Here is a 13,104-nt window from a genome sequence, read left to right as displayed (position 1 = left end):
ACTTTGATTTTGCCATTTTTAAGTGAAATACTTAAGTTCAACTCTGTGATATTACCAAATGGACTTTAATGTTATTTTCTATTTCATTTAGGAAAATAAAGATCTCCTATTTGTGTAAAGAAATCAATGTCTTTAATAAATCATTCTTTACCTAACCCTGTTACAGTCTGACTTGTGTATTTCCACAGCAGATCCCCTCAACAGTAACAGTATGGTAGTTCCTCCATACTGCTTTCTCCCTTGCTAGGCCTAGTCAACGTCTAGGTTACTTTGTATCTCTAAGAATTTGCCTAGTTTAGGCATCTTTTACAGGTAGAATCGTACACTATCTTTTTTTTTTTTTTTTTTTTTAAGCATAAAAATTTAATGTCTCCCCTTTGAGGCAGGTAAAGTCACCTTTGACAATGCCACAAAGGTTGTCTGGCACTTTTGTACACAAGGACATGGTCCAATATTGTATTGACTTAGGATACAAAAAGGCACATAGAGTTGAGGCTTAGACTCCCCTGGGCTGGAGTTGGGTAGAGCGGGAGTAGGGAGTGGTTTGGGAACATGAGAAGCATGGGGACTTGACTTCTTGTTGACAGAGGTAGTAGGTCATCGGTAGGCCTGAAGTGCAGAAGGCAGTGCAAGCCCTCAGGCAGGGTAGCAGCTGCTGTGGTGACCACCATCTGCCCAGTTCAACAGTTCGCTGCTCTGAAACCACAGCTCGATCTCCCTCTGGGCCCCATCCACAAAATCGCTAGCATGGATGACGTTCCTGCTGATGTGAACACTGAAGTCACCCCTGATTGTCCCGGGGGCTGCCTCTGTTGAGTCGGTGTGTCCTATCATGGCCCTTGAGATATGGACCACATTGTAGCCTTCCCAGACCATGGCCACCACAGGCCCAGAGCTCATGTAGCTGATAAGAGCTGGGTAGAATGGCTTCCTCTGTAGGTCCCGGTAGTGCTCAGCAAGGATGCTCTCTGGTGCCTGCAGCATCTTCATCCCCACCAGCTTGAAGCCCCGCCTCTCAAAGCGTTGTATCACAGTCCCCACTAGCCTCCTGTGTACCCCCATCTGGCTTCACAGCAACCAGCGTCCGCTCTTGGGGCCAGGGGGGCCCTCCGGAACTGGGGCGCACCAGCAGGCACTGAAAGCGTGGCCCGCACAACAGCGCCTGCAGCGCGGCGACGCGCCCGAAAAGGCTGCCCATGGTGTACACTATCTTTTTATATGATCTGTTTTTGTCCACATTATACAATCTATCAGAACTCCATTCTATTGCATCTTATGCAAAATAATATCCACATTACACTTTCTCCATTCTTCTTCTGTTCACTGACAGGTTATTTCACCTTTCATTTGTAGATACATTTTATGAGCATTTCTGTATATGCAAGTATCCTTTTGGTCCACACACCCAGAAGTAGGATTACTGGTCTCTATGGCAATTTTGTGTCACCAAACTGTTCCACAGTGGATATGCAGCAGCACTTACGTTACATTCCTACCACCAACGTACACAGATCCCAGCTTACTGGATAATTGGTGCTGGTGGTGGTGGTTGTTGAGGGTGGTGTTTCTTTAGGAGAGACTGGTTTGGTTTGGTTTAATATAGCTAATAGGTTAAAGGTTACCTCATTGAGATTTTGGTTGGCATTTCCTAAATGAATAACAACACTGAACATCTTTTTGTGTGTTCACTGGCCTTTTTGTATTACTTGGAGAAGTGTCTGTTTTAGGACAATGTCTGTTTTTTAATTTCTCTCTCCTCCTCCTCTTCCCCACCTCCTCCTCTTCTTCTTTCTCTCTCTCTCTCTCTCTCTCTCTCAATGGATGGAGGCTGTCAATCTCGGGAGTTGTTCCTTGTTACCATCATATACCTTCTTTTTTCAAATGGCTTTCAGTGCCTGGAGCTCTCCGGGGAGGCTAGACTGGCTCTCCCGAGAGCCTCAGGATGCTCCTGCAGCCACCTTCCAAGTGCTAGTTTTAAACCGAAACTCAGAAGCGTCCTTATCTTTGCATGACCAGCACTTTACTGACAGAGCCTACACCCTAGTCATTTAGTCATTTACATCGGGTTGTCATTGTGTAGCAGTTTGTTGATTTGTTTTTTCAGGACAAAGTCCTGTTGTGGAGTCCAGACTGACCTTGCCTTTACACTCTTCCACCTCAGCCTACCGAGTACTGTGGCAGTGGAGGCTGTTGTGCCCAGCTATGGAACTTTACATATGTTGGATATTTGCGCTTACCCAGTCAGTATGTCTTTACAAGAGTCTCACTGAGTCTGTAGGTTGTCTCTTTATTCCTTTGATAATGTACTTTGTTTAACATCTGAAAGGTTAATTTTTTAAACTAGAATTTCACTTTATTTTTCTTTTGCCTAAGTTTTTATGTCATTTAAGAAGCTATTGTCCAGTTCAAAGTCATGAGGATTAATTCCCTGTTTTCTTCTAAAGTTTTAATTTGTAAATTTAGTTTTCCACTTATTTTGAATTAAGTTTTATGGACAGTGCAGCTAAAGAACCATCTCCATCCCGTCACCATTGAATGCCCAACTGACCCCCACCCACCCCCATTGTTGAAAAGATCCTTTCCCTTAGGAAGCATCTTGCCATATTGTCAAACCATGGCCTTAGATGCCTGGTTTTATTTCTGGCTCCCAGTTTGCTTCCATTGATGTGTATGTCCCTGCAGTTTTTGTTTAGAACTGAGTATGTTGAGTATTATATAGCATGCTAAGACTGGGAAATCAGAATTTCTTCGGGAACTACCTTTGTTGCTTGTTACTGAGTACAGCTGTCCGATGTTACAGTGACATTTTCATAGTAGTTTTGCAGTTATACTGAGCTTGGTCTGTGAAGTTTACGGTCCGTTATGTCTGTATTTTGCCTATAGGCTGTCAAAGATTTCCTATAGGAATTTTTTTTTTAAAGATTTCTCTCTCTCTCTCTCTCTCTCTCTCTCTCTCTCTCTCTCCCTCCCCTCCCCTCCCCTCCCCTCCCCTCCCCTCCCCCCCCTCTCCCTCTCTCCTTTTTTTTTTAATTAGTTGGTTTGAGCCTTTTCAGCATACTATTTGGCTCAGAGTGGCCTTGAATTTGTAATCCTCCTGCTGAGGGCAGACTTTTCAGCAAGTGACGCTCCGTTCAACTTATCCTTTTTTTTTTAATTTGTGTTTTTGTTTATAAATTATAACTGCCTCTTTTTAAACTGTCTGATAATACCTGCGAGCTTTATAATATCCTTTAAATTGGCTTATCTGATGTTATTGATGTGTGACTTTTTTGTTTGATTTTTTTTTTTTTAAGATTTATTTATTGTTATATGTAAGTATACTGTAGCTGTCTTCAAACACACCAGAAGAGGGTATCAGATCTCATTACGGATGGTTGTGAGCCATCATATGGTTGCTAGGATTTGAACTCGGGACCCTCAGAAAAACAGTCGGTGCTCTTAATTGCTGAGCCATCTCTCCAGCCCCCTTGGTTTTGGTTTTGGTTTGTTTTTTTTTTTTTTTTTTTTTTTTTGGTTTGTTTTGTTTGGTTTGTTTTTAAGACAGGGTTTCTCTGTGTAGTTTTGGCTGTCCTGGAACTCACTCTGTAGAGCAAGCTGGCCTCAAACTCAGAGACCTGTCTGCCTCTGCCTCCTAAGTGCTACATAGCCCTGGCTGGTCTGGGACTTACTGTGTAGACTAGGCTAGCCTAATCTTACAGAACTCTGCCTGCCTCGCCTCCTGAGTACTGGGATTAAAGGTATTGCTACCACAGCTGGCCCAGTGTGGTTGTTTCTTAATCTACCCTCTTGGTGTTCATTTTTCTTTTGTTTTTTTATTGCTCTTTAGTTATTTATTGTTCTTCTCTTCCTCCTGTTTTCCCCGCTAAAACATGCTTTTTATGTCTCTTGCTCTTCCCGCCCCACCTCCACCCCCACCCTGCTAGTGGGATATATGATGTATTGCTTTGTCAGGTATTCTGAGCCTTGTCACATCATCACAGTCTATCCTTGAGAAGCATTGGCAGTGGGTGTGGCTTCCGTTCCTGCCCTTCTGGTCTTCATACTGTTCCTAAGCTCTGCTTCCCTGTAGCTTTGAAACTTTGCATTTTGCTGCTGTTTTAGAAAATGGTGATCTATTTACAGACACGGTGGTTCATTCTATTTCTCTGTTGTTTGCTTTTCTGGTACCCATTCTTTCTGGACATCCAGATAGTCTGGTATCATCTCTGCATACAGACTTCCTTTACTGTTTCATTAAGCATAAGGGTGGAGGTGAGTTCTTTTACCTCTTATGTATTTCTGGTTTGATTTGGGTTTTTGTTGTGTTTGTCTTACTGAGCTAAGAAGTCCCGGCTGATAGTTTTTGTTGTTATTTTGTGTTTGTTTGTTTGCTTATTTATTTATCCTTTAAAATGCTCACCATGCTCCATTCTGGATGACGTGCTGCCATCTGAGTGAACACTCCTTCCTATTGCCTTGCTGAGCCACCATGTCTTTCCTTGGCCTTCTTTTCTTTGATCACTTTTAAGGCTTTCTTGCTGTCCTTGTGTTTGCTCAGTTCTTTGGTGGCTGCTCCTCCAGCCCATTCTCTTCTGTCCTAATGAATATGGTTCATTGAACACAGTTTTGTTTTGTTTTTTAAATTGTGTCTCCTGCTTTTCATCTCATTTCTTGTTAATTCTTTTTATTTTTTTAAGATTTACTTATTTATTTATTATATGTAAGTACACTGTAGCTGTCTTCAGACACTCCAAAAGAGGAAGTCAGATCTCATTACGGATGATTGTGAGCCACCATGTGGTTGCTGGGATTTGAACTCCAGACCTTCAGAAGAGCAGTCGGGTGCTCTTACCCACTGAGCCATCTCACCAGCCCTCTTGTTATTTCTTAATTGATACCATTCCCAGAGTTGTTCTCTCCACTCACCAGAGATGCCAGTGCTCTCATCCACTCCTTTATCCACTGCCCAATTTCACCCAGGCCTCCTCCTAAGCTCCAGGTCAGTCCGTCAATCTTCCTTCCTTCCTCCCTCCCTTCCTGTTTTTCTTTATGATTTACTTTTATGGGGAATCTTGTAGAAGAATTGGGGGAAGGATTGAAAAAGCAAACTCCACAGGAAGACCAATAGAGTCAACTAACCGTAACCCTGGGGGGCTCCCAGAGACTGAGCCACCAACCAAAGAGCATACATGAGCTGAACTAAGGCCCCTTCCCCCATTATATGTAGCAGATGTGCAGCTTGCGTGTTCCTCAACAACTGGAGCAGGGGCTGTTCCTGACTTCACTACCTGCCTATGGATCCTGTTCCCCTAACCAGGCTGCCTTGTTTGGTATCAGTGGGAGAGCATATGCCTAATCTGGTAGTGACTTTATGTGCCAAGGTGGGTTGGTACCTTGGGAGTTGGGAGCTCCCCCTTCTCAGAGGAGAAGGGGAAAGGGGGGATGGGGGGAGGAGCTGTGTGAGGGTGGCTACGATTGGGGTATAAAATGAGTAAAATAAATGGAAAAAATTACTTTCGTTATAATTATGTGTGGATATATTTATCTGAAAGTGGGTCTATGCATATAAGTGTAAGTACCTGCAGGGGCAGCAGTGTGTGATGCTCTGGAGCTGGAGTCACAAACTGTATTGTAGTTGCATGATATGGAGGCTGGGAACCAAACTTAGCCCCTCTGGAAGAAGAACAAGTGTTAACTGCTGAGCCGTCTGTCCAGCCCCGAGATTTGGGTTTCTTTATAACTTTCTCTACCTAGGTAGGAAGAAACCATAGTGAACAACTGAGGAACGGGTTTTACCTGGAGGCAAAGCTCCTTAGAGGGCTGCAAGTAAGAGGATGAGCTCATACTAATCGGACTTGGTGTACCTCAGTGAATAAGAGCACAGACTATAAGCATGGTTTTGAATCCCCAGTGTTTGCAGAAAAAAGCCAGGTGTGGCTAGACCTGCCTCTAATCCAGCAGAGGGGCTGGGGACAAGTGGATCCCAGGAATTTCTCTGGCCAGCCAGCTTCGCTGAACTTGAGAGCAGAGCTTCAGGTACAGTGAAAGCCATGTCCCAAATGCAAGAAGACATCTAACATTGTCTTCTGGGGTCCACATAAACACACAGACACACAGACACACACACACACACACACACACCACAGCCTGGTATTCTGTCTAGATAACTGTGTCTTTGAGCCTTGTTCTGAAAAAAAAGAATGAATATGGAGAAACCTACTGATGAGGTGCTTAAGCAGAGAAAGCTCTAGGAATTAAAAGGAGCATTTTCACATCATGTTAAAAGAACAGTGGAAGCTGAGCACAGACATTTCTGTCTAAAACCCCAGCACTGGACAGACTGAAGGAAAAGGATCCAAGTTTGGGTGCAGACTGAGTCTGTCTTCCCTCCCAAAGCAACCAATGGAAAGACAGCTTTAAAAAACAACAACAAAGCATGGTGGCTCAAACCTTTAATCCCAGCACTTGAGAGGCAGAGGTGAGCAGATATCCTTGAGTTCCGGATCTGGTCTACATAGTGAGTTCTAGGATAGCCAGGGCTATGTAGAAAAAAACTGCCTCAAAAAAACAAAATAAAAAAAATGTAGTTTTTACAGGTTTGTATGCTAATATAAGGATCCTATGGCTGCTGGGAATCCAACCCAAAAGTCCTGCAAGCACCACACCCCTGCACTCTGACTGCAGTCCAAGAACAAACGTGTGTGTGTGTGTGTGTGTGTGTGTGTGTGTGTGTGTGTGTGTGTGTGTGTTTGGAGACTGGGTTTCTCTGTGTATCTCTGTCTGTCCTGGAGCTCCCTCTGTAGCAAGAACATACTTTTCACCATGAAATGATACAGCTCTGAATTGACCAGGAAGTGAGAGATATGTAGATCCGAGTTCCGGCTCTTGACTTGCTACAAACAAATATAAAACCTTTACAGCTTACTCCTCACTAGCTGGACCTTGTAGCTTTTCTTCGTGGTGGTCAGGTGGGTTGGAGACACTAGATGGTAATTGTTAGTGTTCTTGTCATGGTCCATCTGGAGTATCAAAGAGTGACAGATATCAGTGGGTAACATCAGGTTTGTTTCTCCATAAATTACCTACCGCCTTAGCTATGCCTCATGGTCTGTGCTCTGGGATGGACACGGTGAGGAAGAAATGATGGAACTAGAACAAATATGCTGTGAAAGAGTGTGGTATGATAGCCTTTGAAAGGTTATGATCGATTATGAAAGTTTATGACAGCCTTTTCAGTGTCACAGACTAGAGTGTGTCAAGAGAAGTGGCTGATGGAGAAGGTTAAGGCGTCCATGTTTTCTGATACTTGAAAAATGGCTGCTCTGGATAATGAGTGTTTTATGGTACCAGTGGGTGGACTCTCTAACTAACATTGCAGATTTTAGGCCTGTGCTTTATGGCACCAGTGGGTGGACTCTCTAGCGTTGCAGACTTTCAGTCATTATAGGACAGAAGTAGCCATGTTGTTTTAGCCAGCATCTTGTCATTCTAAATCTGTACCCATCTGAAGCTTCACAGCAGTCATATATTTGAAAATGAGTCTAAATTTTTGCCTAGTGAATAATACGAATTTTTGTGTGGCGGAGATTATTTTAGCACTGTTGTAGAGCAGAGCCAAAGATTTAAATTGGGCCAGGCCTGCTTGGGCAAACAATCCCCATACAAGATACTCTGAGAAAGAAGCTAGCTGCTAAGGTTGATGACAGAGGGCCGTATTTGCCTTCCCGCATGCTCCCTCCTTGTTTATTGGTAATTGCCAGATTGTTACTGCACTTACAATTGTGGTAACTTTTTCTGGTTAGCAACTGTTCCTTGGTGATAGATTCTTTAAGAAAAAGCCTCTCCCCACACATGAAGTAGAAATGCAAATCTAGCCTTTAAAAGATGTTGCTTCTGCACTGAGATGTAATTTTAGACCTGTGCTCTTTTCCACTGTTGGTTGTGCAGATTTTTCGATGAGGCATGCTGCAGTTGGGGTGGCTGATATGTTTCTTGCAAGTAGAACAAACCCAGTTAAGCAAGAGATTGAAATTAGCCAACAGTTAGCTTCTCTGCAGTCTTAGATAGCCCAGAGCCAAGAATTATATGATGACAACTCTTAGTGATTCTTTGGTATTAAATTATCTTGGAAAAGTGCAGTTTTAATTTTTTCCCCTGAAAGACAGGCCCTCATGTAGTCCAAGATAGTCTTAAACTCAGTATATAGCTGAGACTAACCTTGCCCTCCAGGGCTTCCAGCTTCTCCCTCTTGAGTACTGAGAGTACAGATGTGTGCCACCACACCCAGTGTATGGGATACAGGAGTTAACTAGGCAGCAACCTACCAACAGAGCCACATTCCCCAGCCTGAGATTTCTTAATTTACCTATTTATTCAATAAATAGTAGTTCAGAACTTGACACTCAGACGCCGTGTGTGTGTGTGTGTGTGTGTGTGTGTGTGTGTGTCTGTCTGTCTGTCTGTCTGTCTGTCTGTCTGTCTGTCTGTCTGTCTGTCTATGTGGACCCCAGAAGACAATGTTAGATGTCTTCTTGCATTTGCTCTCCATCTTGGGACATGGCTTTCACTGAACCTGAAGCTCTGCTCTCAAGTTCAGCAAAGCTGGCTGGCCAGAGAAATTCCTGCTCTCACGTGCCATGCCTATGTCTGTGCCTGAATGTCTTGGAATGTCTCTCAGAAAGCCAACGTATTTGTTGATCTCAGCATAGTTGGGGAATCCCTTGTGCCACAGTGACGCATGCTGCTTGTCTGCTTGCTGCCTTCCTTTTCCCTCCCCCTCCATCCTTTTTGTTCTTCATTCTTGTGTTTCACTTATATGTTGATCCTTTGAGAAGTGAACTCATCCAAGACTATGAAAAACTGTATATGATGTTGTATATAAAACATGTATGGTGCTCAGGTGTGGTGGCACACACCTATAATCACAGCTTTCAGGCTCAGGAGAATTGTGTTTGAGGTTGACCTTTGCTGCATAGCATTATGGTGAGGCCCTTTCTCAAAACAAACAAGTTATTTCTCAAAATAAACAGAAGGCAGTGAAAGATTAATTTACTTTCAAAAATAAATGCAGTTTCACCTGTGCAGATTCAAAGCAGGTACATTTGTTTCTTAGCTCAGAAACTCTGTATATGAAATTAGTATTGGTATGCTATTATAAGAGTATGTATATAATTAGACAACTTTTGGTTGGTCTTTGCTATGTGTTCTCTGAATTTGAGTTCTGAAGTGCTGTTTCTGGAATCAGGCCTCTCTGTGCCTTTGGTTTTGATATATCACAACTAGAAATTTGTTAATTCTCAGTGCTTTTGTTGTCTGGTCTCTAGGATATACAGTTAATTAATGATGTGGTTCTGGCTGTGTCTGTACTGATGGGCTTTAAGATTATTAAAATGTAACTCTCTTCTTCAGCTTCAGACAACAGCCAGCGCTTTCGGGAAACCTGTTTTGCATTTGCCTTGACACCACAACAGGTGCAGCAGATCAGCAGCTCCATGTAAGTCACCTTCAGTCTGACCTGCAGTTTGGTATAAGCCCAGAACCTACCCTAGTAACTGTGTTCAACTTTCAGCAGAGGTACCGTGCCCCCGCCCCCAGCTCTTTCCCTTCCTCCCTCCCACCTCCCTCTCCCCACCACCCCCACGTATGGGTACTGTTGACATTTCTGATACTTAGGAATAGAATGACATGTCTTCATGTATATATTTAAAAACAACTTTTATTCTTATTCTATTTTAGGGATATTTCTGGGACCAAATGTGACTTCACAGTGCAGGTCCAATTAAGGTACAGTGTTGACTATAATATATATTCAACTTTTATAATAGAGTGTTCCTTAAAAATTAATTTTTAAAATAATCTCCTCAACAAATGTATTGCAGATATTGAGTGAGCTACCTAGGAAGAGAAAGCACCCTGAGAGACTCTGCTTGTTGACCATTTGGGTCTTCTCCTTAGCGGTGCTCCTGGTAGTCCGGAAGCTGCATCTGATAGACACTTGAAGTATCAGCTTTTGGGCGGTTGTGGTCGCATGGGCCCTTGAGCTAGTGCAGGAGGATCTTTCTAAGTTCAGCTCTGCTTTCTCTAACAGAGGCAGAGAGGACAGCACAGCACAGCAGTCTGCAGTCTCACACACAAACACCAGATACTCCAGCCTACCCCATCCTGTTTCACTTGTAATTTAACATGCCCTAATTTAGAACCCACATGGAAGTTCTCCGAAATGTACAGAAGCATACCAACACACAGGCTTGCAGACACCACTTGTCAAGTTTTGTTTCTAGGCTCTTTCATTGCTTCTGAGGGCATCTAAGAAATTTTTTTCTTTTCTTTTTTTTATAAGGGTTTTTTTAATTTTTATTTTATGTGTATTGGTGTTTTGCCTTCTTGTGTCTGTGTGAGGGTGTCAGAAGCCCTAGAACTGAAGTTATAGACAGGTGAGCTGCATGTGGCAGGCCCTGGTCTGTTGCAATAGGAGCCAGTGTTCTTAACCACTGAGCTAACTGTCCAGCTCTCTACCTCAGTAAAGGTTAGTCAGTAGGATGAGAAGCCACAATTTTTGTAGAAATCCTTGATTTTTCCAAAAGAGTGTTCATTTAATGTAAAAATTAATGTTTTGTGAGTTTTTAAAATAGTGTTCTATTTTCTGCAAAAGTAGCACCAAGCTGTGGCTACTCAGCATCTTTGGTTCTTTAGTAGCGAGGTAAACCCTTGGCTCTTTTGACTGACTTGGTCTTGAAGGTGAGGTTTTGGCCCTGAGATCATGTTTTCAGTATATTCTACTGAGAACCAGCAAGATGTTTCAGGGGCCATATCAAAACTACTGTATGCTGTATCTTCCTCTCAGATTTGTAATGCATATGAGCCTGTATGCAACTCTGGAAAGATCTTTGATACAGATGCTTTAATTGTTTTGATTCAGGTTTTTAAAAGTTTAGTAAACTATGGAACCCTTTTGAAAGTTCATGAGACTTCTTCAATTCTAGACAAAAAACTCCAGGCAACTAAGGAATCTTGAGAAGAAGAACAGTCTTCTCCAGGGAGGAGCACACAGTTAGTTATCCAATACCAAGTGATCGGCCTCGAGGACATATGCATACAAGGGGCATTATATGGATTGAGCATGTTGTATTTATATATTTAGAAGCACACACACGATTGAAGAGAGAGGGGGGCCATATATTTAAAAGAGAGTAAGGAAAAGGGGGTGGTACCTAGGAGGGATTGGCAGGAGGAAAGGAGAACATGAAGTCATTATAATTTCATAAAATTAGGAGTTAAAAAAATCAGTTTTTAACACCTTCTAACTCTTCTTCAGAAGATAGTTAAATAAATTCTAAAATCATTGTGCACACTAGTACAGGTTGGTAGTCACAGCTTCTTATCCAGATACTTGATGGAGTTATTTACTGTTGGCCTTAAGCAACTAAGCTTAAGGAATAAGGAGGAATACTCCTTATACTTATAAGGAATAAGGAGGCAAACTCGCACCCCTTGTTGTAAATCCATATATAACCTTTTTGGTTGTTCAATCAAAAGAGGGTGTTGCTGCATAGCCCTGGCTGGCCTGGAACTCACAGAGCTTCCCCTGCTTCTACTCTCTGGGTGCTAGGATTGAAGGCGTGGCCACTAAACCCAGCCACATATAACTTTGGACTGTCCCCCAAACCTAACTATGAATGGCTGATTACTGATAACCTAGACAGCCAATTATCACATGTTGTATATGTGATATATTTGATGAAAATGAACAAGAACCACATGAGGACATTTTTACTGTGACTGTTTAGAGTTTTGAAGGACTACTCGAAGAGGTGCTTGAATCCGAGCAGTGGGGAGCTGGCAGTCACTGCACTGTAATCACTGCTGTAGAAACAGGGTGCAGGTTTGAAGTCCTTGTTCTCACTCTATTCAGTCTTACAGACACTGAAAAATAAGTGTTATTCTTGATTGTGTATTACTTCCTGTCCCCAGCACATGCTCAAGGTCTGTCTGATTGCACAGAAACAGGAAGCATCTGGAAAATCCCAGCAAGCTCTGTGGACCACAGTTCTGTGCACTTGTCACTTAAGATCTCAGCTTTGTGTTTGCTTTTCTGTGACTGGGAATGGCACCAGGTGTGGTGGTCTGTGTGCATGGAGTTTAATGGACTTTTTTTTTTTTTTTTTTTTTTTTTTTTTCGAGACAGGGTTTCTCTGTGTAGCCTTGGCTGTCCTGGAACTCACTTTGTAGACCAGGCTGGCCTCGAACTCAGAAATCCGCCTGCCTCTGCCTCCCGAGTGCTGGGATTAAAGGCATGCGCCACCACGCCCGGCTATGGAGTTTAATGGACTTCTAAGTAGTAGATTTATACATATTTTGTGGTAACTTAGAGTTACTATTATCTACATATATTTTATGCATTTATAAGCTATCTAAATTCTTAATGTTTTTCAACATCTAGACTAACTGGTTTTTCTTTCAGTTTGTTTAAGATATCACAAATTTATGCACATGTGTGCACCTTTGCATACACACACACACACATACACACACACACACACACACACACCTGTGCAATTCAGACCTCTGTTCAATGGTCAACTTTGTTTTAAAAGTCTGTTTACCTATGTTTATTCCTCATGTAAAATATTCTTTTTTATTGTTTGTTCTTTTTCTGTTTTAAAATTGATGATCTTTCAAGTTAACTATCAAGTTAAAATGTTAGAGGTTATCTTTTAATAAGAAATAAACTCAATCTTTGCCGTTTAGGTTTTGTTTATCAGAAACCAGTTGTCCACAAGAAGATCACTTCCCACCCAACCTTTGTGTAAAAGTGAATACAAAACCTTGCAGCCTTCCAGTAAGTTCTAAAAGTAATTTCTGAATTAGCATTTCCTAGGTGACTATTATATAAGTCATCTTAGATGTTTTTAATTATCATTTTGGGGACTAAGGATGCTTGGTCAATGATAGAGTGCTTGCTTAGTATTGGAAAGATGCTGAATTCAGCTCCAGTACCACAAGGAGACATTTTCTATGTGTGTCTGTATGTCATTATATGTGACTAGGTGAGGCTCGATAACATAGGTTAGCAGTTTTGATATGGAGAGAAAATTGTAGCATTTTGAGTTAGCCATAGTAGCATCT

At 42.2% G+C, this 13,104-nt stretch overlaps 1 protein-coding gene and 1 pseudogene across 2 annotated transcripts in view; one reads left to right on the top strand and one right to left on the bottom strand.

Annotated features, from left to right (window-relative positions):
- Pias1 (protein inhibitor of activated STAT 1) overlaps positions 1–13,104 on the top strand; it is a 110,754-nt gene that overhangs the window by 59,614 nt on the left and 38,036 nt on the right. For both annotated transcript variants that reach the window (XM_085844694.1, XM_021171432.3), the window contains exons 3-5: positions 9,388–9,472; positions 9,715–9,762; positions 12,727–12,817. In XM_085844694.1, the coding sequence (XP_085700820.1) occupies positions 9,388–9,472; positions 9,715–9,762; positions 12,727–12,817 (224 nt within the window). The remainder of the gene's footprint in view (positions 1–9,387; positions 9,473–9,714; positions 9,763–12,726; positions 12,818–13,104) is intronic.
- Positions 637–1,178, bottom strand: LOC110301159 (nucleoside diphosphate kinase D, mitochondrial pseudogene; annotated as a pseudogene).

This window comes from Mus caroli, unplaced genomic scaffold, assembly GCF_978045245.1.
Source record: "Mus caroli unplaced genomic scaffold, Mus_caroli_1 scaffold_11, whole genome shotgun sequence".
Lineage (NCBI taxonomy): Eukaryota > Metazoa > Chordata > Mammalia > Rodentia > Muridae > Mus > Mus caroli.
The sequence above is the reverse complement of the archived record's forward strand: the minus strand, read 5'-3'. Positions and strand labels throughout refer to the sequence as shown.